Genomic DNA, 26,970 nt, shown 5'->3' on the forward strand with positions numbered 1-26,970 from the left:
TTGGTTGTACTTGGGGACCGGGGAGAATAATAGCAGACACTGGATAATTCTAGGCTGACCAATTTACCCTTACACTCTGCCTTCATCTACTTCGCTTTACTTCGCTTTTCCGGGTGGATATTTAGGAATTGTATAAGGGTATTGTTGTCTTGTTGCTTTTTCTAATTTTAATTATAATTCATAATCGGATATTTATTCATTCATGCTACTTCCCTTCATTTAAGTTGTTTGGGAGTGTTGTAAAGTGAGGTGAGATGCTACGAGATAAAAAGCTATAATTTTGAGAGGTGAATTCTACTGACAAAAAAATTTATCGTGTCACAAAAAACTGTTATGCTGTGAGGTGAGGTGCACTTGAACGTAGTGCAAACACACTATCAAGCAGATACATTATATTTTCATGAGCTGACCACCATGAATATTCAAGCGGATCAAAATACACAAATGGTTAGTCAGTTGAGTTGATCACAAACGTGTTCATAATATTTTAGCAGATCGCACATTTTAATGTGAGATTTCGCCCAATGAGCATAACAAATTCTCAATATGTATAGCACCAAAATGCAAAATAACTAAAAAAAAACTGTTAAGTGGAATTTCTAAACTCAACCTAAGAGCATGGCGGATTCAAATGGAGAAGAACAAAATAACCTAACTGTCATTTTGCTTCCTCAAATCAGAAAATCAGGCTTCCAGCGCAGTAACATGTAAAATCTGATCACACAGTAGAGAGAACGTGGAGATGCAAAGTAGTAGGTTAGGCTTTGAAAGAGAGTTTGATGGAAAGATGGCCTATTTTGTTCTTCATTTTCAGCTACAGTAGGTAGCCAAAGAAAGAGAGTATCCTAAGTGTGTTCCATTGCACTAGAAAATGGTCCATAAAGCTAATGTGACATCCAAACCTCCATTATCTGTTCTCATGTGGACATAACGTCTCATTTCTGGGCATGGGCTGCAGGCCTATCTCCAGGAAGGACGAGGGTGAGCTTTTTTTTCAATACCCCTAGAATTAGAGTATAATGAGTGGAACTTCTCATAGAAAGAGAGAACTCTAATTTTGTTTTTCAATGATCCTTCATTAGAGTTGGCTACACTGTTGGAACAATGACCCTTCTTTAGAGTTGGCTACACTGTTGGAGCAAGCCCTGGGAACTGGAGGGTATAAGAAGGTGAAGCAAGAAAACTATTAATTTATTTAGAGAGTAATCCCAAGCATGAACAAATAAAACGAATTCCATTACTTGCAAAATCCAAAATGAAAATTGAAATAATAATTAATTCTAAGGAACTTATTTATTTACTTCATCAAATCCTCTAATTAATAGAGTGCTAAACATTGACACTGATAAAATAAAATGGATATTCAAATAAAATGTTCAAACCCCATTTTTTTTTTCTTGACAAAAACCAATCACCAAATCAATCTTAAAGATCCAGAATAATTTATTATTACATGCCCCTAGCAAGCATGTCCTAAAACTCTCTATCAGAATTCTGCTTCTCTAGTCTCCAAGTTCCTCTCACACTATCATTGCATCCACTCCATGAAGCACCAAAGCCTTGGAATCCCTTTCCTCCTCTGCAAATAAATCTTCTTCTTCTGCTTCGACGATATTATAATCCATCACTTCTACAGCAAACTCCCTTCTTGTTGTCAGCTTCTTAATGACGTATCCTCCGGCGACAATGGAGTTGATTCTCATCTGGGTTACCAAAAAAACAGTGAGTGGTTTTGAGTATGCTGGTGATGAAGGAATTCCATACCTTCTTTGGGCTTGAAAGCTTAGACATCTATTGGAAAAAAATTTCTCTGCCTAGAAAATGAGAGAGATGATGATGGGGATTGAAGATTGTGAATCATCAGCTTTACAAAGTGATTCTTATATATAAATCAAATAAAGACATGCATCTTATATATGTCCATCCTTGATTTATAGTCAGTATCTCCAAGTACATGTTCACATATGATTTTTAGGTACTAATTACTTGTTTAACTAAATTGTTATTTAATTAGTTAATTATGGAAGATCTTGTGGCTGTTAGCAATTGGCAATTCTAGGACAATGAGAAACCTAAACATTGGATGAAGAAAAGAGAATATGATAGTGTCATGCTAATGTTCTATCCAATCTCTGAGAACTGATTACATACCGAGAACAGTTAAGCGTATGGATTTCTAAAGTTCTTCAAGAGGTCTGGTATGTCATAGCCGAGCATGTCATCAACAGCTTGTATCATCTTCGGCTTCAACTTCTCGAACTTATCAAAGTTGTAGCCACTTAAAATCTCTCTAAACTGCTCGACATTAGGGAAATCTCCCGGTGGCAGATGAAACTCTCTTTGCACCTGCATTAACAAGAACATGTTGAAGATCAAATATTTACAAAATGCATGATGAAAGAAATCAATTAGATAGGGACACGTGAGAAAAAGAGGTGGTTAGAACCTTTGCGAACTCTTCTTCCAGATTGTCGATAAGCTTCTGTTGAGCTTTAGTTTTCCCCATCATAGCGGGCATCGCCTTTTTAAGATGACCTATGATATAAGCATGTATCTTGACAGCTCTCGCACGTTTCACGAATTCATTGATCTGAGAGAAAAAAAAACGTCATGAAAGAATCATCTTTAAGGAGAACTTTACATTTATAAAGGATTTTTAAAATAAGTTTGAGCTCAGCTCAATGTACATAAAACTTGCTAATTTGAGTCGGCACTCGGCAAATAAAAGAGAATATGATGCTCATTACACAAATCTATACACATGCTGATAGCAAGCAACAATTGAAGTTGTCAACTCAAAACTCAAAAGGCAAGATTTTATAGAAAATGAAACCAAAAAGAAAGAACTCCAAAAGGAATGAACAAAATGAACTCACTCGACGATCACAGGCCTTCTTTGGAATAGCTTTTAGATCAGAAAGAAGGTTGTCCTGTTCCTTCTCGAAAAGTTCTTTCCCGATAGGACCAACAGCAGCTTCATTAACAGGCTTGTCATTAAATGAGCTGAGATATCCATCAGAAATGTTAGCTTGATAAAGATCACAACAAAATTTCAGTTCATGAGTGTAATCAGGGAATGAATGATAAAAGCACAAAAGAAAAATGGCTAACAAACAACAATTAGTCAGCTGCAAAGCCAGGCAACAAATATATTTCAAACGTTTTAGAGTAGAAAGCCCACCCAATATACACACGCATAACCTCGGGAGTATTGAGAACTTTCCCTAACGACCACATCAAAGCTCCATAAACCCTCATTAGCTGCAAGAGAAAGGGCCAATATAAGAAGGGGAGTGAGCTGACAACTTCAACAATTGTTGTGAACGCTTAGAGCCAAGAAATAACTAATTGCATAAATTCTTACTTGTTGAGTATCAACTTGGTCAGCCTTGTTGAGAACCACACGAATCTTGTCATCATTGCCACGTAAAGAGGAAATCACACGCTTAAATTCATCACTTATATCAAGTTTGTGAGGGTCAAACAGAAGTAGAATGAGGTCACACTTTGCAGCAAACCATGATATTACGCCCGTAAAATCATACGCCCTCTGCGTTCGTTGCTTCTCACCCGATAAAACTCCAGGGGTATCCACAAATGTAATGTTCTCCAGAAGCTTCAGAAGCAAAAAAACAAAATCACAAAATAATATACGTTTCAGGTACCGCAGAAGGTTAATTCAGGGAGAAAAGACAAAGCAACTCTAAATTCTAAAAATAACTTACAGGATGTGGCATTTGAGAACATTCAAATTTTGACAAAAACGCAGTTCCAAAGGTTGTGAGACCACTAAAGGGCATGTCTGCTTGGACAGCAATCGTGTTTCCTGGGACACTTCGTTCATCAGGTCCAGACTGCATGAAAGACAGAGAGCTGTCAAAATCCCAGGAAGAGCTAAATATTTGTATGATGAATATTCTATAGTAATAATCGAATCAGAAAAATAGGGAGGAAAGAAAGAAAAAGAAATGAGGTGATTAGCAAAAATAGGAGAATATCATCAACCTCTGTACCAAATGATATAGCATAAATTAATGCTACAATAAACACCTTAAACAAAAGCCTCCACTAGCTAGCCTTTCAAAAATGAAAGTTCCAAAAGACACAAAAGGCTACTAATTTGGTTCAGGACAAAACTTAAAATGTCCTCTAACTTTTCTATAGACACCATTTTCTTATTCTCAATTGGTTCTTGAACCCAACTTCCAGGCTAGCTAAAAGTTCATTCAACAAACCTAGCCTACTCAGAAAATTGTATAAGCACAATAACATCCAGAAGAAACAATTTTCAATAGAGGCAATGAGGCCAAATTCATTTCGCTTCTTCGCAACCAAACAGCGAGAACTGATACATTTGTTACAATATTCTGCAGAACAATGACCTAAAGCTAAAAGATGGTGCACCAAAGAGAAAGGAAAGCCCTCCTTAGAAGTAATTTGCAGGTGCCTTGATATAAAAGTAGCCCAAATGAACAATACTCACAACATCAGAAGTTATGGGTGGCAACATTAATGTTAACATAGAAGTTTTGAAATTCTCAACAGCGATAATATAACATGGATTGGAAGTACCATCACAACAACAAATCTATCTGTGGTTGGCTCAGGTCCAATATGAGCTCCTGTTAAAGCAAATGAGAAAAGGACAAAAATGAGAGCTAATATAATAATGAAATCAGCAAACCCATGCCCTTAGGGTGGTCAGGAGCAATTCCTGCTCCAGTGGTCAAAATCTTCACCACCCTGCTCTAAGGGCAGGAGTTCAAATCCCCTTCCTCGTTTAATAATACTAACTACAAAAGAAACACATGTAACTAGTTTCTTATTGGGTGTATGTGAGAAGAAAGAGAAAGACTTACCAGGATAACTGCGGTTGAGCAAATGCTTAATGAATGTTGTTTTTCCAGTGGAGTATTGGCCCAAAAGCATTACCATTGGTTTGGCATCAAAATCACTATTTGTCTGGAGAAAACCGCATTATCAACAGCAACAAGTCAGTCATTTTAATATTACATGAGGCATCTGCTCAATTAAACATAAATTTCCAGCATATCCAACAAAAGATGAAACACAGCAATTTGAATGTATTCTCAGTAAAAGTATTCTGTCTCACCAGTAATGGGGATACAAAGTTGTTAAAACCATAGGCAACCTCCAGAGGCTTCAGCTTCTGAATGTACAGTCTCTTCAAGCCATCTATGATTGATGTCACAGAGGATAAAGGTACCTGGAAATAAAATATGGAAAGAAGTTGCATTACAATAGACAGGAAGTGTAAGCACTCGTACGCCAAAGAGAGACAAAAACCTCTTTTTTCCCAGAATAGGGAGGGGAAATTGTAAATCACACAAAGCAAAGCACAAAATGAATTACCGCCTCCATTATAAAAGAGACATACAATAATGCACATGCATTAGCACTCTAATTTCTTTAACAACAGGATGTATTTTTATGCACCGAGAACAAGAAAGAACGAAAGACTTCACAACATACAGTATAAGAGCGGCGCCTGTTTCGCCGTCCATTAACACCAGAGTGTTTCATGACAAATAGAAGCTTAAATGTTAATAAGCACTTTGATTGGAATATATGAGTATCTTAACAGTTAGCTTGGCTTCGTTTAACTGGAAAAGGAAGACTCTACATCTATGTACTTTTTGGTGTTGCTAAAATACTGATGTAATATTTTGAAAAGTATAACATTATCTTTTCTCTTATCATAGTAGTTAAAAAGGATAAGACTATTGAAACAAAAATTTAATCTCTGTAACTTTTGGTGCTACTAAAATTTTAATGTAATATTTTGAATAGTACAACATTATCCATTTCCTTTCCCACTCTCTTTTATCATAGAAGTTAAAAAGGATAACATTCTTATCCATCAAAGAGGGCATTTAACTATTTCAAAAATAAGAAAATTATTGTACTCTTCGTATTTTCTTTGAAAAAAAACAGAACAAAAATTATTTCTACTAAAACCCTCTATAGAAATATGACAACCAAACACAACTAATATCTATGTAAGAAGCGCTCGTGGTCAAAATCTATTCACTAAACACTTCTCTTCAACCCATCAAAGTACCATAGAAGCCCAAAATGCACAAAAAGTGAATATAATCATAAAAGCAAAGAGTAAGTCCCAAGAAAAATAACAATTTAGTCAATAAAAGCATTTAGGTTGTTCATTGCAACCTCTTAAACATCGTAAACAGCACTCTACAAACAAGAATCAATCCTTCCAAACAATCGTAAACAACTTTACCAGTTCACCCAGGGTTGCCTCATTTACAGCAGTACATCAACATATAATCTCACCAATCTACAGTAACTATTTCTTACATAATCTCAGGCGAACAGAAAGAAGTGTACAAACTCCCTAATATGATTTGGTACTACAAGTAAGATGAATGATATCATCCAAGTTTCTACTAAACAGTGGACCCTTGACCCTTTGAAAAGTGTGTTGAACTCTTACCAAACAATCTTAAGGGAAAAGAAATTAATTATCTTAACATTAGTTTTAGCTAGCCATAACATGTATGACGATGGTAACCAGTCACTTAGTCAGCGTAACCAAACTCTATGGAAGATGTACACCAAATTTGAGACTACAAATGTTTACTACAAGATTGACACAACTAAAAGTGATTCTAATGAATGTAGAAACAAATATAATATTCCTGAGCTGACCTTTTTCGCTGACTTTGAAGAAAACCAATTTGCTGACGGTGATGTTTCCACTTGAGAACTATCTGCATCACTACCATTACAGTTGTACAACCGAAGAGAAACATAGAAAAAGTAATGCTGAGCTCCCAATTTTTTAATTCGAGAAACATTTTACCATTGAGATCGTAATCACTCGTCTTTGATGAACGTTTTTTCTTCTGCATAAAAACTGTAACATAAGTAAATGAATGAGTTGTAAATGGTAATGAAAAGAAAAAAAAGATAAACTACCTCCAATAGGGCATCTAAACCTTCCATAACTGGAGGTTTCACATCTTTCAAGTCAACTGCAATATACAACAAGACTTTACAGTTAAATAGGATGTGGAGTTCTCTAAAAAAGAGTCAACAACCACCCAAAACATGTAATAAAGAATGAAACTCAAACAGCCCACCGTCACTGTTCAGGAGGTCATGTGTTATTTCATGTCCAGCTTGCGCCAGAGAAACTAGCTGCACATAAAAGACAGCAACAAAAATCAGGCTATATAAGAAAGGAACTACCATCACAATTCACAGTGATAAAAAAGCAATAATTTACCTGCATGGAACTAATGAACTCTTTCAAACCAAGATAACCCTGTCGCTTGGAATCTGCAATTGCCCACACCTTCATTGAAAAGAAAAAGGTACAGTTGGTCAACATTATGCAAAACAACGAGTTCCCTCAACAAGTTCAGTGTGATGTCTAACTAATAAGTGAGTTGTAGTGTTGTACAACATTAAGTGTTTTTCCTCAAAAAAATAAATCAAGGGTTAATACGAACCTATGAATGGTTGTAACACAAGAATTTCCCCATCAAAAGTAACAAAATTTATCTACCAAAACCCCATAAAAGTGGAAACTTCACTCGAAACCCCACCACGTAATGTACAATTGATTAGGCAACATATCTTACGCCTGAGGACTAGGTATTCCTGTCATAAGATGCCTAATTTATAGTAAGTAACTTCAATACATGTTACTCCATTCAATTTTCCCATGCTCTTTTCACTCCAAATCATCATCTAAACCCCTATTTTACAGATTCATATTAGTTCTACTGCATCATAAAAATCTCCCAAAAAAAAAGATAAACACTATGATCTCGAAACGATGAATCCTATTACGGTATCCAGCAAAACCATAGGTGATTAGTCACTTCCCAAAAAACACAACAAAACCTTGACAAGAAGGAAATGAAGAAATATTTCGAGGCAAAACCTGCTTGAGATCCTGTCGAGACAAATTAGACATGGCGAAGAACTTTGTAGCATCGTTGCCCGTAATGCGCCCATCACAATCTAAATTAAAAACAAAAATATTATTCACCAAAACAATCACAACAACAAACAAGCACGAATACAAAGAAAATCACAAAAAAGATCATTGAACACTCAATACGTACCAGAATCAGCATAATTGAACCACTCCTGGTAGATCCTTTGATGCTCTTTAGAGCAAGAACTAATAGGACCAAAATCTACCTCCATAAACTCAAGTGAATCCGACCCAAAACGAAGCCTTTTTGGAGATTAAGGATTCCGTACGAAATGTGAACATGGAAAGAAACTTCCTTTAGTTTCTTTGTTAGTTCTGTTTCCAGTTTTGGGAGACTCCTCGCCGAGGACGACAGGTTGGAATTTAAAACTTCGCCGTTTAGGGAGACGGGAATTTACACATTTTTAACTTTAAATCAGTACTGACAACCCCACCTCAATTGTACAAAAATCAAACTTGAAAATTTACATCATTGTATCAATACATTTTGTTGATACAAAAAATCATCATTGGAATTGCTCTAACTATATCTTTGTTGCATTCTAGACTACGACCCCTTGACAAACCTCGACATTAACCTACACATAACCTCAATGACGACCTTCTCGTGACCTTGGCTCTCAGTCTCTTACCACTTTGACACCAAGTCTTGTTGTCAACACTTCAAGATAGATCCGACATTCATATTACCTTGTATGTCCCTAAAAGTGACCTCGATATTTGAGCCAATCTCGCTCCTGACAGCGAAAGTCTTTAACATCTCTCCGTCAAATTCGCTGCATCAGACCTTACTTTTGACACACGAAACTAGCCCTCACTCTGTCCCTTTCATCAAACCGAGCAATCTCTCCTAGTATGACGCATCCCTGTCACGAATCATCTCTTCTCTCTAACAATAACCTTGACTAAAGTCTTCTATAACTGGAAGACACGTATTCCCCAAAAGGGATTATTTAAGCAAAAATCCTTACCGTTGAAAGGGGTTTTCATCTTCTTCTCTCTTTCCTTAGAAATTGACTGTTCGCGAAAGCCTACAAACAATTTTGACTAGCTACGAACCTTTTAACATAATATTTACAGTTTAACCACATACTGTATTCCTTTCGTTTTAACGATTATTATTGACCGAATCATGTTGGAGACCTTTTTGCTAGCACCCCACCGGTCTCCAAGGTCTTAACTATCACTTTTTATCATTTCGGAAATTGTTGGTGACCTCGTTTAAATATCCTTTGATTATAGATTCAAACAAAAAATCATAACTTTAGTCACACAAGACCTCAAAAGCACCCAAAGAATTGAAAATTTGTGGCTGCACCCAAAGATTGTAGACTTATGGAATGGGTTCTTGTTGAAAGAGAATAGAATAAGTAAGTAGCTCAAATCCATTTGAGATATTGTCCATTTTGAACTCAAAACTCATACGACTTTATCTTTAAAAAGACATCTCAAGTGATTGGAAGTGAACTCATGCTTATAAAGCACACGACTTGGTATCCACTAAATGATTTGGGACATTTTTATGTCATAACATATAACACTATTCAATGGGCTACACTCAATTCATAAATTACAACAAATGTATTACAATTTCGTTATGAACAAAAAATAGGGAAAGAAAATTACATATAAACTAAAAAAAAATAGCAAGTTAAAAAAAATAAAACATACAAAACCAAAATAACAATCTGATTAGCCATTACTTGAAGTGGTAACGATGATGTGTATCACCTTGGTGATTAGAGTTCGAATTCCCCCTCCCCCATTTCAAAAAAAAAACAATCCGATTGAAATATAAAATTCTCCCCCTCATGTAATATACATATGTTGGAATATGTTGTTCTTAAATACCAATGGTTTTCCCAAGTAACCAAAGAACAAGAGACAATTGTATACCAAAAATGGTGTGGAGGGTGCTTCTGTCCAATGTGAAACCATAGACAGTAATTCCAGCTCTATTGTTCTCAAAATATGTCACTGCCATCATACCCAAGAAAATATAATTAGCAATTCATTAATCTCATAAAATATTAATTAAAAATATATAATATATAACCACTTAAAAGTTGTACAATATGGCTTACCTAGAGCCTGTCTCTTCTGGAATGAAATGGTACTATAAGCATATGTAGGGATCAACTTGCTATTATCAATATCATCTTCTTCATCACCAACATCATCGTCGAAATCCGACGAATCAGTTGATATCGGAAAGATTACTTGGACGTCGGTCTCGGCCGGAGCCATCGGGGTCTCACCTTCAACGGCCTCAAATGAGTCTAGTGTGGCACATATATGCCATTTTGCAGCTAGACATGTAATGGATTGCGCCTTGTGTGTTATCTTTGTTGCGCTTCGGAGTAATATTAGGAGTCCGGTAAGAAGAGTAATCGAGCACAACTGTGCGCACAAACACATTTGGTTAGGGGTCTCAAAGCGACAAAACCAATATTCAAAGGTTTCTTTACATAAATCTTAGTGAATCTCTTCGAGGTTAAATTGTATGGATTCAGAAGATGTTGAGCTTGATTTCCATTATGAGCAATATCTTTGAGCCAACGCGCTCAAATTTTGCCCAACTTACCACCAATGGTGGGGCGACCTAGGCCACCGCTCAGGGCCCCAAATTTTGGAAAAAAAATAATAATATTGGTGTAGTTTAAAAATACTCATATTACTGTAGCCCAAAAACACTTGCTCAAAAATAGTAATGTTATCCAAAAATACTAATATCACTGTAGTCCCAAATACTAGGGCTCTTATTTTAGAGTTCACCCAGAGCCTCTTAACTTAAGTACGCCACTGCTTACCATGTCGCAAGTGGAAAATTTCTATGAGCGCAAGTCTGCAGGTCGAATTTAGAAACATATCAAATATTCAAAGTAGGGTTGGATACGGATTGGTTAGCCAGACCATTAAGCCCAAACTGAAAACCAGACAGACCGATATCGAACCATCTAACATCAAAATCGGTGAATATGGTTAACTGATTTTGAGGTTCAGTTTTGATTTTAGGATAATATCCCGAATTGAAGAAGAAACAATACAATAAAAGTCAAACAATCGATCCAAACTAAATCGACCGGTCCGATTTCCAGTTTTGGTCCATGTTATGTGTTTATTTGCCTAGACTCAGTTCAAATGACAAACTTAAACGGTGTCGTCGAGGTTAAAAGATAAAATAAAATCTAAAACTTTAAAAGAGGGAGGATTTAGTCGTACCGCGAGTTCTCCGGCTTTGTAGATGTTAACATCATGGGACTTGGTGGTGATCAAAAGGGAAGCAAATTGGCTTGTTGTGACCAAGATCAGGGCCCACAAAATGAAGGCACGATATCGATGGCTGATGATTCTCAAATGTCTTCTGATCCTAAGGTGCTCAGACAACACAGACCCCACATCAGAATCCACTTGGAAGACCTGAGCGAAGTCCTGGAGCCGTAGGATCTGGAGGTGGCAGATCAGACGGAAGAGGACACAAACCAAGAAAATCACTGTTGTACGGTAAAGCCAAGAGCAGAGCTCCATCACGCATGCTACTGTGTCACTCAGCACAACATTGCCCAAGAAGGGGATTTGTGATGCTCCGGAGGCGTACCACCATATCTTGTATGCACTCTCGGCCATGAAACAGGGGAGGACAAAAACAGAGAGGATGTACAATGATCTCTGCATCAAAATGTGATTTGCTACATCCATGTTAGTTCAAATCAAAACTAAAAACAATTGCTCAACATTAACACTGACATTGTATTTACTAGTTCGAATCTCATACTTCCCGTACCCTTGTCGACATAAATCTGATTCAATAGTCTTACAGATCCCAGTGTTTTTCGTTTCAATTATCTCAACTACTGAGATAAACACATAGATTTCACATGAATCACGTGGGTCATGTGGGGCCAATGATTTCACATGAATCATGTGTATCAATCTCAACATTTGGTATTACTGAGACAAAAAACACTAGGACTTTAACATATTCGAATATGATTGTAGTAACATTAAAGAAGACGTTAACAAGTAAAATATCTTTGTGGCATGCATTGAATTTTGGTTCAACTTATCATATCGTGAAAATTTAATGTACACGTAAGCCTGATGAATAGAGTTTAGGCCATATCAATTGTCCAAATAGCAAGTTTGTATGGTAAAATTGAGACCCTAATAATTTACTTGGTACTAAGAAGGAGTAGAGTATTTAAAAAATTTCTAAAAAATTCTTCAAGGAATCTGTTTCTCATTCATTACGTACTTCAAGAGTTATTTTGAGAATTATATGAAGTTATGCTCACAAGCCACATTGTGTCACTTTCTGGACGATTCCAAGTATAATATTAATACACAAACACACTTGACATCATTACTTGTTAAGATTAGTTGGCAGATTAATCAAGTGATGCTGTGTAACTCTTGAGTTTAATAATGCTGGGACACAAGAGCTTGCGTACATGGTCTATTTTTCTCTCTTTCTATCAATGTCAAACCACTTAGCTGGATCATTACAGCAATTAGGGGACATATTTTTAACAAAAAATAAGAAAATATTGTCAAAATTGAATTTTCTCACTGTTTCTCGAGAAACAAACAGATTCCTAACCCTCTTCTCTCTGTTTTGCAGGAAAAACAAGCGAGGCAAGAAAGAGTAAAGCTTTTATCAATCAAAGTAACCAAAATGATTAAATCAAAACACCCATTATCTCCAATCTCAACAAAAACACAAAAGAATAAAAAATCACAGGAAAAAAAATCATGAAATCAAAATCAATTAAGAGAGAAAGAGTGGGTCTCACATTGACCCATTTTTCTCTCTTTCTAATAATGTCAAACCACTTAAGCTGGATTATAGCAGCAATCACGGGACATATTTCTAATAATGTCAAACCACTTACATTGAGCTGCTCTGTGTATCCCTTCCTAACAGTCTCGCTCTCATTGCAAAGCTTATCAAAGAACAAGAACCTCCTCAATCCATACTTCCTCACAAACCGAGCCAGACAGAAGAAGGAAAGTGTAGCGACACTGCTCAACGAGAGCTGAACGACACCGTCGTAAGGCCTTTCGTGATTGCTATCGCAGGTCGAACAAGCCAACATGAAATGCGAAATCGCAGGGACAATCAATGCTAATACAACAAACACAGACCACGAAAGCACCGTAACCCACAAATTCGATTGATCGACGCACATCCATCGGAGGTACGATCGGAAGCTGTGGAGCTCGTCCTGCGCGTGTGAAACGCTTCGTGCGAAATTGGTTCGCCGAATTAAGGATTCCCTCTCCTCAGCCATTTGATTGTGTTGATTTGGATGTGGAGAGAGAGAGAGATTTGGAGGTGTTGGTTTGTAATAGAAAGTTCTGTGAAGCAGCTTTTATATATGATTGATTCAGGGGATCGTTAGTGTGACTTACGCGCCAAAATGAGAGTGAGAAGAATCGGTGCGATGTAGGACAAATGGAGGTGTGTAATTGGCTACTTGGTTTGAACGGTGTAAATCCAATTAAATTATTTTGATTTTTGAAGTGGAGTGAGACAATTTTGATAACTTAGAGCTAACTCAATTATGGAAGTAATGTGAACACTTCAATGTTAGAAAATTGAGCCAAACACTATAAATTTAAATATTATTAGTTTTGGACCAAAGATCCATATAACTTTACTACTTTTTTTTACCGTAACTATTGGTTTTTAGGCAAAAAAAAAAACGTGTTGCTTATGTGAGGGAGACTGTCATTTGCTTATATGTCACTCGAATGAGTTATGTCAATCCAATATGGGATAAAGTTTTAACACTCCGTCACAATATTTGAGAGGGACTGAACCTTTGCTTATATGTCACTTAGTTGAATTATGCCACAATATTTGAGAGGGAATGAACCTTTACTTGACAGGGAATGCTAAAACATTTCTTCACTATTATTGTTTCCATTTATAATTGATTTTCATATTTTTGGTTATTTTTACTTTTTTAGTATAAAGAGGTAGGTAAAAAAGTTTTATGGTCTCATTGATGATATGGATAGTGTTTGAGAGTGTGTTTCAACCGTGTTCAGGTGCACCGCACCTCACAGCACCATAGTTTTTTACCTCACAACACCTCACCACACCTCACAGCACTCCCAAACACTTACAATATATGTTGAATTGTCCTACGTAATCAAATTAGGTTAATTATTTTATTTTAGATTAATGTACAATGTAAACGTTAAGTGATTTTATATTAATATTATTAGTCATCTAATATAACCGTAATTTAGATACGTCAAAAGCATCTCACAGCACCGCATCACAGTTTTAAAAGTGATGCGCCAAACAACTTTTTGCGTTCCAACTCACCTCACAACACCACAGTTTTATAACTCATAACACTACACAGCACCTCACAACAGTTGACAACACTCCCAAACAGGCCCATGAATTGATTTGTATTATGGATGAGACCTCATTTTCACTCTAATTAAGGAATTGCAAGGCAAGCAGGAAATGCACATGATTGTTATCATTAAACACTAATGATATGACTAGTTGACTAATTAAGATAGAAGATTAACAAAATCAAAAGAGACGGTGAACTAATCAAATATAGAAAATGAAAAATTACCAATCTCGCCAAATAATCACAACCCATACTATAGTAAATATTGTAAAGTGTTAAGACTTATTAGCATACTAAGACATTTGACGATAGTTTAATTGGTTATCTCTCCGAACTTAAGGAGTAAATAATCTCGACCTACGTCAAGAGTTTGATTCTAAACTGACGTAGTTATTCAAAGTGGTTTGTGTTAAGTTTGGATTCAACTAACCACTCAAACAGGTTTGTACATGTTTATCCCGATCAAAATTTAGACGTGGTGGATTGTTTAAGGGGTTACGCCTGTTGAGTTATTCTCGATTAAAAAAAAGAAGAAAATATGCTAATACACCTGGTGATGGGACAATAGCATGAACCATACACTCCCACACCCACATGGAATATGATGACAGTTATAAGACTTTCTTAAGTTTAATAATATTTTCTATCCAAAAAAAAAGTTTAATAATCTTTGTCTTGTTCTCCTAATCCACTTAATTTATCATTTTTCACATAGACAAACAATTAAGCCAAGACTACTTGTCCAAAACCCATTGCATGTTCTCTTTGTAATAGACTACTAAAATATAACCACTCTACGATAGTTTAACTGGTTATCTATCTGAACTTAAGACGTAAAAACTCTCACCTTAAGTCGAGAGTTCAAATCTAAATTGATGCATTTATTTCTAAGTGGTTTATGCTAAGTCTTGGCACAACTAATCTATTGGACAGATTTGCACAAGTTTAACCTGACCTAAATTTAGACTTAATGAGTTGTGTAAAAAATACGTTTGCTGAGTTGTTCTTTATTATCAAAAAAAAAATACTAAGGACATATGCTAATATAGCTGGTTATGGGACAATAGCATGATACGTGGACTGCCTCACCCACATGGCATGTGATGCCAATTATAAGACTTTCTTAAGTTTAATCATCTTGTTTTGTCCTCCTAATCGACTTAATCATATTTCACACATAAACAAACAATTAAGCCAAGACTTAATACTTGTCCAAAACCCATTGCATGGTCTCTATGTAGAGTACTATTGGAGTTGGTTTGAGCTGGTGGTTGTGTTATCTTCCTCTGTGTGTGATGTTTCCATTGGTTGCATATGCATGGTGACAGCTTCAGAAGATTGACTTGCCTAAACCCAAAAGAATAATTAATAAAAACCCACAAGATTCACTTGCATGTGATGTTCATTACATAGTACTACCTAATAAAAACTTTGAAGTGGGTTTGGGACTTTGGATCAAAGCTCATTATCTCCTATATTTTCATGGCTATGCATGGACCATCTTCTCGATTTCCAGCGGATGTAGCCATGTTTGATAATGGAGCTAATTGGTACTGATCAGCCCAACTAATCAGCTTAGGACACAACTATCGCCGACTAGGGTACCGTACGCCCTAAGTCTAAAAATATAATCAACTAGGCTATCGCGTGGTTACAAAATTGAAACACTCCATTGCAGCAGTATTCAAGCAAACACTACCAAAGAAGAGACACTTACACTCCTATTTCATTTTTATCTCTTAAGGCGTTTGATAGTTGTGCAGTTAAAAACAACTTCTAGGCTAGCTAGGTTATATATGATCGATTAATCTCAAACTCATCCATAACGCAATTCTTGTATGACTCTTTGGAGCTTTTGATTAACTTCAGCTCATTAATCTCAAACTCATCCATCTACTAACCAGGTCATTCACAAGCACTACAAGAAATTTAGTCATCGATCTCAGTAGCTATCACTAGCTCTGGTCTACAAACGGTGCCGTTTTTTGTGGACCGTCCACTCGGGTCTCACCATGGGGAAGATATTCAAAGGTATTGGAAAAAATCCCACCAAACAGAAGTAAAATAATATGCCAAACAGAATATGGAAACGAAACCAAACATGATATGGAAAGTAATTAATCAACAGCAAATCATGCATCATACAAAGAATAAGTCAATGATAGATACACCAAATCAATAATATACAACCTAGCTAGCTTATTACAAGTTCAAACGCCTTAGAGATACGGATCTTATAACTCGTTTTTCTTAGTAAGATATATAAACAAAGGTCATGCATCCGATTAGGAAACAAACTCTAGGGTTTCTCTTAATTTCCTTGTGTCTTACGACACTTGCTGAGCAAGTTATTGTGTAACAAATTAATAAATAGGGATTTGGAGTTTGTGTTACTCTTATTTTTCTGTTTTTCTTGTTCCAATGGCTCCATCACCACCTTGGTCCGATCTTCCAGTTGAACTCCTCAATCTAATCATTGAAAAAGTTAGTGAGGATGTCGATGATTTATTTTCTTGTCCAAAAGTATGTGTTTAATGGCGCTCTCTTGCCAAAAAACTGTTGGACTATCTTACAACTGAAGCGCCATTGACTGTTCTCACAACCAAAGGCATTAGCTCGCCGTTATCTCATTGGGAGCGTATCTACAAGACGCCCCGAAATCAAGTTCAGTGCCGCCTCTTCGACATTCAAACCCTAAAAACTCACGTAAAACGAGTTCCCCACCTACATGAGAGACGGTTTCGTAATTGCTCTAATGGTTGGTTGTTCACTCTAGGGAGTCAATTATTGCAGGAGGAGCTCCACCTTGTGAATCCGCTTACCGGAATTACCCTCCGACTGCCACACTTTGATCATATACGAAGAGGACCCCGTGACATTCTTCCCAGACATTATGATGCACATATTAGCGTTGTCACGTCTACAAGCCCTTTGAATCCGAATTGCGTAGTATTAGCAGGAAAAAATTTTCGCACGAGTATTAGAATTTGCAGACCACGCCATCAAGCCTGGATAAGTGTAGGATTTCTAGCATATGGCGGAGATAGGATGGTTCAATTCAAAGATGGAATTCATTACAGGGGTGAGTTTTACTGTGTAGGTTTGAATATTACTCGTACAAATGATTACAGTCATATCTATCGTATTCACGGTGATCTTTTTTATGATGATTCTGAACCTTGGTTTCGTGGTGTTCCAACATTAATAGAGCCATTGATGCAGGCGCCGGAGCGAGGCGAGTTGCAGACTTTCTTGGTGGAGTTGATGGGTGATTTATTGATAGTATTGGGATGTATGGAAACGCGAAAAGGTTTTCCACACCATATGGAATATTGGAAGGTATACAAATTGGTGCCGGGGCGTGGGCCGACATGGGAGGAAGTGAAAAGTTTGGGCAACAATGCCTTATACTTGGGTCAACAGCGTTCAATATCGGTTGCAGTTGGCGATGAGAGGGAGAAGAAAGGTTGTAGAGCAAATTGTATCTATTTTATTGATTACTTTGATGAAATTAACAAGAACCCAGGTGATGGTAAGGTCTCTCTCTGTGTCTTTGACATGGAAAGCAAGAATATCACAAAGTTGTTTGATATTCTGGATTAACACTTTCCTGGTTAAACAAAACATTAGGTTTTCTTGGTTTAGTTTGAGTGATTTCATTCATGTTTTTGCTTCACCTTCTCTTTTGATTCGCAGGAAAATGTTTTGCAAGTTTGATTCTAATGTTTCCAGTTTATCCAACGTCTTCTTGTTGTCCTTTGTTTTCTTTTTTCTACACCATACGTGAATGTGCCAGAGGCAGAAACTATGAACAACACTAAATCAACCTTTAATTAAGGAAATAAGCATTAGAATCCACCATATAGAGAACACTCTCAACTTTTGATATATATCTTATCCTAAAACATTAAAAGGTTAATTTGAGTCTCTTAATAGTGAAATTTGCCAAAACATATAGAGAGAAACAATCTCAAGTTTTGATATATTTCTTTCCCTAAAACATTAAAAGGTTCATAAATCGTGAAATTTGTCAAAAATATGATAGGATAGAATTATATTAGTCTGGTCAATCATGTCGAAACGAGTCTCCCAACTATATTTCTAGTTAGTTTTCTTTGTAATTACTTCCCACTAGTCCTACCTCATAATGTGTGGATGAACATAAACATACTCTTTTGTTTATGAGATAAAACTGTTGTTTTTGCAAATTCTAAGAACTAGTACACGCATCAATATATATCAAAAGTCCTATATCAATTAGTACTCCTTATGGATCATAAAAATAGTTAATATATATATCAGAAGCCCTATAACAATTTATGAATATCAAAACAATGAAACAAAGTCTGCAAAACCACTACTGAATATAGCTTTACATATAAGAAATAAACCACTGGAGAGTGATGATGAGTTCTACTAATTTCCTTTACTGCGCAGTACTATATATGAATTGACGACCATTGAGTAATCTGCGTTTCCATGTCATAGACACCACGATTGATGCATTGGTATGATCTTTCAACAAAGTAGATACAATTTGCTCTGCATTCTCTACTATTATCCACCCCAATCGAGACAGATATAGAAGATGGACGATCAAGGTAAATCCCATTGTTGCCTAAACTTTTCACTGGAACCCATTCCTTCCCACCCTCCCACTTCAATCTATATACCTGAAATCTTCTACTCTTGTCTTGTGGATTCAAATACATATGTTTGAAGACTATTAACAAATCATCCATCAACTCCACCATGTAACTGCAAATGGATCCATATCCACGAAATGAAAACCCCGCCATAAGAAAAGGAGGAGGCATCCGTATAAGTTCCTCCATGAAGAGAGGACTTGAATTATTCAGGTCACTGCGTATACGACCGATAAAATCATTATGTCGAATGTTGGGATAAGTCATTACATAAAACTCATCCCTGTAAAATATCCCTTTGGAGAAAAACACATTCTTTGGACAAGAATGCTTGATTCTTGTCCAAGTTCGGTCACCTGATTTGCAAACGACTAGTTCTTGGTCCCACGAGTGTATGCCTACAACCATGCAATTAGAATCTAAGGGGTTTCCAGATGTGACCACCGCAAATCCATGCCTTGGATTGAACTGATTCCCTGCTGGTGGAAGCCTAATCCGGGCTCCGGTGATGGGGTTCAGGAGATTGATTTCATGTGGCCAAGCACGACCAATCGCTAGCAGCCAACCATAAGAGCAACTCTGAACCCATCTACCATGTAGCTCTGGATTAATTTGAATTTTGTGGGTTTTAAGGTTTTGGATGTCAATGAGGTAGACACGGCTGCCATTGTCTTGGTGATCAATATCATCAGTCATGAGTAATAGTTGGAATGGGAGTTTCGGTAGAAGACGTTGGGACAATTTGTCGATGGCCGAGCGCCAAGAAAGACAAACACTTGCACAAGATGATAGATATTCATAATCATCTTCATATTTTTCAAAAACAAGAGAGAGCAGTTCTATGTGGAGATCAGACCATGGTGGCGCTGGAGCCATGCATATATACATATAATTGGAGAAAGGGGGAGAGCTTTACATATATAAATAGTGTTTGGTTTGGTTTGGTTTACCTATTCCCTTAGGAATTAGAGGAAAAGTCAAATATAATTTCATCAATCGCTTCATGATTGGGAACAAATTCCAGGGTTTCTTGCTAACCAAGCATTGTGTAACAAATAAATAGGGATTCGAGTTTGTGTTATTCTTAATTTCTATTTTCTTGTTCCAATGGCTCCATCATCACCTTGGTCCGATCTTCCAACTGACATAATCACTCTTATCATTGAAAAAGTTGATGATGATGTTGATGCTTTATATTCTTGTGCAAAAATATGTGTTTCATGGCGCTCCGTCGCCAAACAACTCTTGGACTATCTCACAACCGAAGCACCATTGATTTTGCTTACAACCCAATGCATCAGCTCGCCGATCTCTCATTGGGAGCATATTCGTGACGACACACCCCCAAATCAAGTTCAATGTCGCCTCTTTGACCTTCAAACCCTAAAAACTCATGTAAAACGAGTCCCCCACCTACGCGGGAGACGGTTTCATAGTTGCTCCAATGGTTGGTTGTTAACTGTAGGCGGTCCTCTTCAGTCATTGCCACAGGAACTCCACCTTCTGAATCCGCTTACCGGAATCACTCTCCGGCTGCCACACTCAAATTTTCTAATTGGCTCAGTATCAAGGAAATGTCTACATGACGTGAAGTACAATCCCACACAAAGATATTATGAGGCACATATTAGGGTTGTCACGTCTACAAGCCCTTTGGATCCGAATTGCATAGTATTAGGAGGAAAAGATTTTGATACAAGTATTAGTATTTGTAGACCAGGTCATCAAGCATGGAAACGTATAGGATCTCGCGGAGATCAGACGATTCAATTCAAGGATGCAATATGTTACAATGGTGAATTTTACTGTGTAAGTTGGATTACTCGCGGCGGTCGTGGGACTTACATATATCGTATTCGTGGTGATGAGGCTATTCCAAGAATAAGGCCATTGATACCGGCGCCGGAGCGAGGCAGGTTGCCAGCTTGCTTGGTGGAGATGAAGGGTGATTTGTTGATAGTATTGGGATATATGGAAAAGAGACCACCTTCTTTCAAATATATACGATTTGGATATCCTATCCATATGGAATATTTTGAGGTATACAAACTGGTTCTGGAGCGGCCGAAGGACAGATGGGTGGAGGTGAAAAGTTTGGGCAACAATGCCTTATACTTGAGTCCACAGAGTTCCATATCGGTAGCCGTTGGTGAAGAGACGGAGAAGAAAGGTTGCAGAGCAAATTGTATCTATTTTATTGATTACTTTGATGAAAGTGACGACCATGGATATGACAAGGAAGGTTTAGGTTACGTTCCATATGCTGGTAAGGTTTCTGTCTGTGTCTTTGACATGGAAAGCAAGCATATCACAAAAGTGGTGGAGGTTTGCAGGAAACATTAGGTTTTTTTTTGGTTTAGTTTGAGTGATTTTCATCCATAATTTGCTATACCCAGCTATCATATAGAAAACACTCAAGTTTTGATATATTTCTTTCCCTAAAAACATTAAAAGGTTCATATTTGTGGCTCTAAATCAATCTGGAAACGAGTCTCCAATCAAATTTCACACATTTTTAACAATGTGGCGTCTCAATCATACTAGTCAGTTATCTTTGTAACTACTTGCCGCTAGTCCTACATCACAATTTGTTTATGAACATAAACAAACGGTCATTTCAATCATACTAGTCAATTTTCTTTGTAATTACTTGCCAGTAGTCCTACATCATGATGTGTTTATGAACATAAACAAACAATTTTGTTTAAGAGATACAGTGTCGTTTTTGCAAATTCTAAGAACTAGTACATGAATCAATATATATCAAAAGTCCTTGAGCAGTCCTTATGATGCAGTCGAAAACGCAATACCAAGGCCAAATTATGTTTGAGCCTAAAATGCAATGAACTAGAATTCACAAAAGACTGAGAGAGAGCGTTTTATAAATCGTAAAATGATCTCCTAGAAGATTACAACCCTAAGTAATAAATAGGAAATTGAATACTTATAAGCAAACATAATTTGGCAAAATTAGCGTTGAGCTAGTTATAGCCTTCACGACCACACCGAGACGAATCACCCTACCAAAGTTCGTGCAATTTCGAACCCGTTACTTTTCGAACTGAAGACCATTGAGTAATCTGCATTTCCATGTCATAGACACCACGATTGATGCATTGGCATGATCTTTCAACAAAGTAGATACAATTTGCTCTACATTCTCTACTATTATCCCTCCCAACCGAGACAGATATGGAAGATGGACAATCAAGGTAAATGCCATTGTTGCCTAAACTTTTCACTGGAACCCATTCCTTCCCACCCTCCCACTTCAATCTGTATACCTCAAATCTTCTTCTTTTGTCTTGTGGATTAAAATACCCATGTTTCAACACTATTAACAAATCATCCATTAACTCCACCAAGTAACTGCAAGTGTATCCAGATTTATGAAGTAACAACCCCTCCACAGGAGAAAAATGAGGCATCCGTATCAATTCCTCCATGAAGAGAGTACCTGAATTATTCAGGTCGCCACGTATACGACCGATAAAATAATTATATCTAATATAAAACTCACCCTTGTAAAACATCGCGGGGAGCAAAAACACTTTTGAAGAAGAATGGTTGATTCTAGTCCAAGTTCGGTCACCTGGTTTGCAAAAGACTAGTTCTTGGCTCCATGAGTGTGCGCCTAAAACCATGCAATTAGAATCTGAGGGGTTTCCAGATGTGACCACCGTCAATCCTCCTTCACTTGGATTGAACTGGTTCCCTGCTGGCGGAAGCCTAATCCGCACTCCGGTGATGGGGTTCAGGAAATTAATTTCATGTGGCCAAGCACGACCAATCGTCAGCAGCCAACCATGAGAGCAACTACGAATCCATCTTCTTTGTAGCGTTGGATTAATTCGAATTTCGCGGGTTTTTAGGTTTTGAATGTCGATGAGGGAGACTCCGCTGCCGTTGTCTTTGATGAGTAATAGTTGGAATGGTAGTTTGGGTAGAAGACGCAGGGACAATTTGCGGATGGCCGCGCGCCAAGAAACGCAAACACTTGCACAAGATGATAGATATTCAAAATCATCTTCAAATTTTTCAAAAACTAGAGTGAGAAGTTCTATGTGGAGATCAGACCATGCTGGTGCTGGAGCCATATATAAGTATAATCCAAGGAAGGGGGAGAGCTATGCCTTTTTTTTCTTCCAATACTTTCTATATATACATCTATAGGAAAATTACCATTGCACATATAAATACCGTTTGATTTGGTTTAGGGTTTCCTACTCCAATATGAATTGGAGGAAAAACTCCAATATAATTTCAGATTCCTATATGGAATCAAATCAAGTGTTTTTTTTCCTCTTCAGTACATAAGTTTCCATAACTGACATACCAATCACAAACAAACTACCTCCGAAACAGAAACTAGTAATTCCGACTAACCTTATCACACAAACTACCTACTGCTTCAACACTTTAGGCGATGCCGCCTCCTGTCTGATGAAGCATGGCATCAATCTCGTCGCCGTCTTCCATTTCCAACTGTGAAACAAGAACATGAAGAGCAAATTAGAAAAAAAGAGAAACTTAATCAACGACATGAGAGACGAAGGGGGAGCGGGAGTCACCTCGTCTGGAGTCTGCTCCCCTCGAAGGCGGCGGCCGTCAAACAGAAAGGCAATAGAGTTGAACTCAATAGACTGTCGATCACAGTAAGCATTCATGAGCTTCTTCAATTGAGTGCTTCTCTTTATCCTAAAAAAAACTTCATTGCCATCCTGCAAATAATTAGCACAAGGAACACCACAGTTTCCACATGAATCGGTGAACAATCAGCTTCACAACATGATGGTAAAGTGATCTACAACTTTAACTATCATTTGTAAATATTAAGTATTAGTAGTAGCATCAGCAGCCAATTTTGAATGAAAAATATAACAACCAAAATCCAGATGGAAATGTGCAACAAATGAAATCAAGAGGACGAGTCCTAAATTGAAAACCACAATGCACAAACATAGGCAGAGCAACTCTTCATATTAAATCATCAACGAACAGAAATTCAGCAGTCATGGCGAATGAGATCTCATTGTCTTGATCCAGCCTAGCCCAATAAATGAAATATAGTATCCTCTACAAGCTGATACACAACCAAATGGAGTCTTATGTGTCCCAACTATGTTAAGAAGGCAAATATAAATTAATTTCTTAAAGCAAACAAGTTCTCTGCATAGCTAACATGCTGCATAATGTTTGGTTACTAATGTGTGATGCTTATCTACTGTAAATAACTAAAACGACTTCACATCACCATATCCTACACTCAGTCACTCACCAATGTCCAAATTCCAAAAACGACCTTCAAATTGAATCATGACGCCTTACCGTAGAAATCATACTTGTCAATTGAGGCCCCAAAGGACATAGTTCACACGATTTTCTCTCAGTCCATAAAACATATCAAATGAATTGTTTTGTTTTTTCCCCGTGAAGGGCAATAGGAAAATACATGATCAGCAACAGTTGACAATTATTTTTTCACTCAAAAATGAAACAATTTCTCTTGGTTGTAGTGCTACAAAGCAGAAATTACACTTCAGTTCAACAGACCAATACATCAACCCAACAATTTCAACGAAAAAGGTTGACAATTTCAGACCCATATAACTATAAATAAAAATCCACGATTTCTTTTTGTTCCATCCCCTTAAAGAACATAAAAAGGTGAGAAATTTAAACTTCAAATTTCTCGAGAACGTCAGAAAATAAAGATCATAATCGAAATAGAATATAAAAAAAAAAACCATAAATGCAGTGAAATCAACAGAAATAACCAGGCAAAAAAAAAAATTTACCCTAGTACGAATCCCCTAAAATAAAAAACACAAGCAGTATTAGAGATAGACAGAATATCAAACCTGGCCTTTGACTTTCAGGTTGATGTGAGCTCCTTGATCCACTGGCTTCTTGTCTTCCTCCTGATTGGTGACTCCCGACATCTTCACAGCAAAGAGATTCGTCCCCGGTCTCCGATTTCTCGCCGATGAACAATTCCCACTTCCGAGTGTCTACTCTCGTCCCGTGACGCCCGTCTCTCTTGACGAATTTATCCATTTGGGCGAGAAGAATGGACGGCTCAGATTTGATCGGATGAATGACGCGAGGGGCGAAGCTAATTATTTAGTTGGAGGCCCATGGATACAATTGCCTTGCCGGGCTATTATATGGGTCTATGGGTAAAGGTTTACTGGGCCCAAAAGAGGCCCATTATTGGCTCTTTTTCAAGTTTGAACAAAAAGCCCTTTACATGTGAAACCTTTTCTTGGTACATTTCTCATCTCCCACACATACATCTTTTACTTGGCTCTTTTCTAAGTCATGATCTCACAAAACATCTTTTACTTTAATGGGCACGCACTCTACTTTAATCCAACTTATCTTATATTGTCATATCAAAAATTTTTAGGCATACAGGTTTGACAGTCTGAGTTTAAGCTCATATCGAATGTATAAATGGTAAGCTTGTATGGTATTATCTTCTTTTTTTGAAAACCGAAGAACCACCCATTTTAATATACCTTTCGGACAACTGAGTGACCATGAAACACAAACAAGCCCGCATCGGAAAACACGAAACCCTAAAAGAGGGCACTAAGTCACTGACACTAGTTTGTTCAACATTACAACAAGAGAAACCCTATTACTTGATCGCCAAGGAACTTATCACCAATCGTTTCCTTGCTCCCCTAATGGATGGTTACTCACAATCAATAACAATTATAGCATTCATCTGTTGAACCCGATCTCGAACACCCAAATTCAGCTTCCTCTATTGGAGCCCGCATTGGATGGCAATGATTTTATCGATAGGGTGATTGTTACATCTTCATGTCCATTGAATCCAAAGTGTTGGGTACTTGTAAATTACTTGGATGGAAATAAATTAGCTCTTTGTGGAATAGGGGATATAATGTGGAGAATTATGAATGTAGGTAATTCAATCCATGAAGAATCTTTACAAGCTATTACTTGGTATGATGGGAAATTCTTTGCAATTGATAGTTATGGATGGATTGTGGTATGCAACTATGCATTCTAAGTTCAAGAACCCTATAATTGAGACGCCCCATTTTATAAGGTCAAGAACCCTAGAATTGCTTTGCGAGACGCCCCTTTTTTTTGTCATTAAGAATGTGAGACTCTATGTACAAAAAGTTCTTACTCTTTTAGGATATGAGATGTTATTGATTCAGTTTGTGTTTTTCTATGTAAAAGTTATTCAAATTAGGATACGATTGATGATTTAGGATTACAGAATCAAAGTTTTTCAAATACGAGGTCTCTGACATATTTTAAATATCACAATAACACTCTCCTCTTCTTCTTCTTCTTTTTTTTTTTTTTTACTGAAATGACATTTGACGCTGTTCTGAACGGCGATATCAATTCTAAATGGCGGCATCAATCTTTTTCAACACTAATGACATTGTCTTCAATAGCATCATATGGTTTTTAAAAGTAGTACATTAATAACGCCATTATAAAAAACATCATCGACAAAAATAAAGTTTAGAACAGCATCAAATGTCATTTCGATAATAAAAACCATTTCGATAATAAAAAAAGAGGAGGATGCTATTGTGATATTTAAAATCTGTCTCTAGTAAGGAGAGAAAAAAACTCTTCAAATACCCTCCATTTGTTGGTTGGATGAATTTATTTCAATTTGATGATTTCAATGTTGGTAGCAATTTTAAGGGAATATATTTACTTCAAAGATTGATTTGATGTTTCAGAGGGGCAAATCCAGAAGTTGTCTGAAATTATTCCATTCTTCCACAAAAAAGAAAACAGCCAAATCATTCTGAGAGAAGGGTACAGTTTCTTAAAGAAAGAAATCAGTTCCATTAATGCTATTGAACTGTCAAGCAATTGCTCACTACATGCCAAAGCAGGAGTAGAAAGAAAGAAGACAGAAAGAAATATAACAAAGTTCAAAACTTGTTAACAAAAG

The 26,970-nt window shown here is 37.0% G+C and overlaps 5 protein-coding genes across 5 annotated transcripts; all 5 read right to left on the reverse strand.

The window, feature by feature from the left end:
* Nucleotides 1–1,396: 1,396 nt before the first annotated feature.
* LOC119985046 (EH domain-containing protein 1-like) lies at nucleotides 1,397–8,376 on the reverse strand. The gene is made up of 17 exons (XM_038829206.1): nucleotides 8,118–8,376; nucleotides 7,934–8,013; nucleotides 7,271–7,339; nucleotides 7,125–7,182; nucleotides 6,961–7,016; nucleotides 6,845–6,887; nucleotides 6,691–6,752; nucleotides 5,114–5,227; nucleotides 4,860–4,962; nucleotides 4,573–4,622; nucleotides 3,726–3,854; nucleotides 3,365–3,616; nucleotides 3,182–3,261; nucleotides 2,877–3,003; nucleotides 2,447–2,590; nucleotides 2,152–2,346; nucleotides 1,397–1,703 (listed from the first exon to the last, which is right to left on the reverse strand). The coding sequence occupies exons 1-16, from the start codon at nucleotides 8,200–8,202 to the stop codon at nucleotides 2,161–2,163; spliced, it is 1,638 nt and encodes a 545-aa protein (XP_038685134.1). The 5' UTR covers nucleotides 8,203–8,376; the 3' UTR covers nucleotides 1,397–1,703; nucleotides 2,152–2,160.
* Nucleotides 8,377–9,507: 1,131 nt separating this feature from the next.
* Nucleotides 9,508–13,322, reverse strand: LOC119985103. The gene is made up of 4 exons (XM_038829274.1): nucleotides 12,883–13,322; nucleotides 11,213–11,659; nucleotides 10,075–10,390; nucleotides 9,508–9,967 (listed from the first exon to the last, which is right to left on the reverse strand). Exons 1-4 carry the CDS (start codon nucleotides 13,279–13,281, stop codon nucleotides 9,834–9,836), a joined length of 1,296 nt encoding a protein of 431 aa, XP_038685202.1. The 5' UTR covers nucleotides 13,282–13,322; the 3' UTR covers nucleotides 9,508–9,833.
* Nucleotides 13,323–18,806: 5,484 nt separating this feature from the next.
* On the reverse strand, nucleotides 18,807–19,889 carry LOC119986140. The gene has a single exon (XM_038830688.1). The coding sequence runs from the start codon at nucleotides 19,887–19,889 to the stop codon at nucleotides 18,807–18,809; it is 1,083 nt and encodes a 360-aa protein (XP_038686616.1).
* Nucleotides 19,890–21,557: 1,668 nt separating this feature from the next.
* LOC119986141 lies at nucleotides 21,558–23,110 on the reverse strand. Its single transcript, XM_038830690.1, has 2 exons — nucleotides 22,060–23,110; nucleotides 21,558–21,589 (listed from the first exon to the last, which is right to left on the reverse strand). Exons 1-2 carry the CDS (start codon nucleotides 23,108–23,110, stop codon nucleotides 21,558–21,560), a joined length of 1,083 nt encoding a protein of 360 aa, XP_038686618.1.
* Nucleotides 23,111–23,254: 144 nt separating this feature from the next.
* Nucleotides 23,255–25,057, reverse strand: LOC119985223 (small ubiquitin-related modifier 2). Its single transcript, XM_038829451.1, has 3 exons — nucleotides 24,875–25,057; nucleotides 23,585–23,734; nucleotides 23,255–23,498 (listed from the first exon to the last, which is right to left on the reverse strand). The coding sequence occupies exons 1-3, from the start codon at nucleotides 24,953–24,955 to the stop codon at nucleotides 23,433–23,435; spliced, it is 297 nt and encodes a 98-aa protein (XP_038685379.1). The 5' UTR covers nucleotides 24,956–25,057; the 3' UTR covers nucleotides 23,255–23,432.
* Between the last annotated feature and the right edge of the window lie 1,913 nt (nucleotides 25,058–26,970).

The sequence above is a fragment of the Tripterygium wilfordii genome, chromosome 19 (assembly GCF_013401445.1).
Source record: "Tripterygium wilfordii isolate XIE 37 chromosome 19, ASM1340144v1, whole genome shotgun sequence".
NCBI lineage: Eukaryota > Viridiplantae > Streptophyta > Magnoliopsida > Celastrales > Celastraceae > Tripterygium > Tripterygium wilfordii.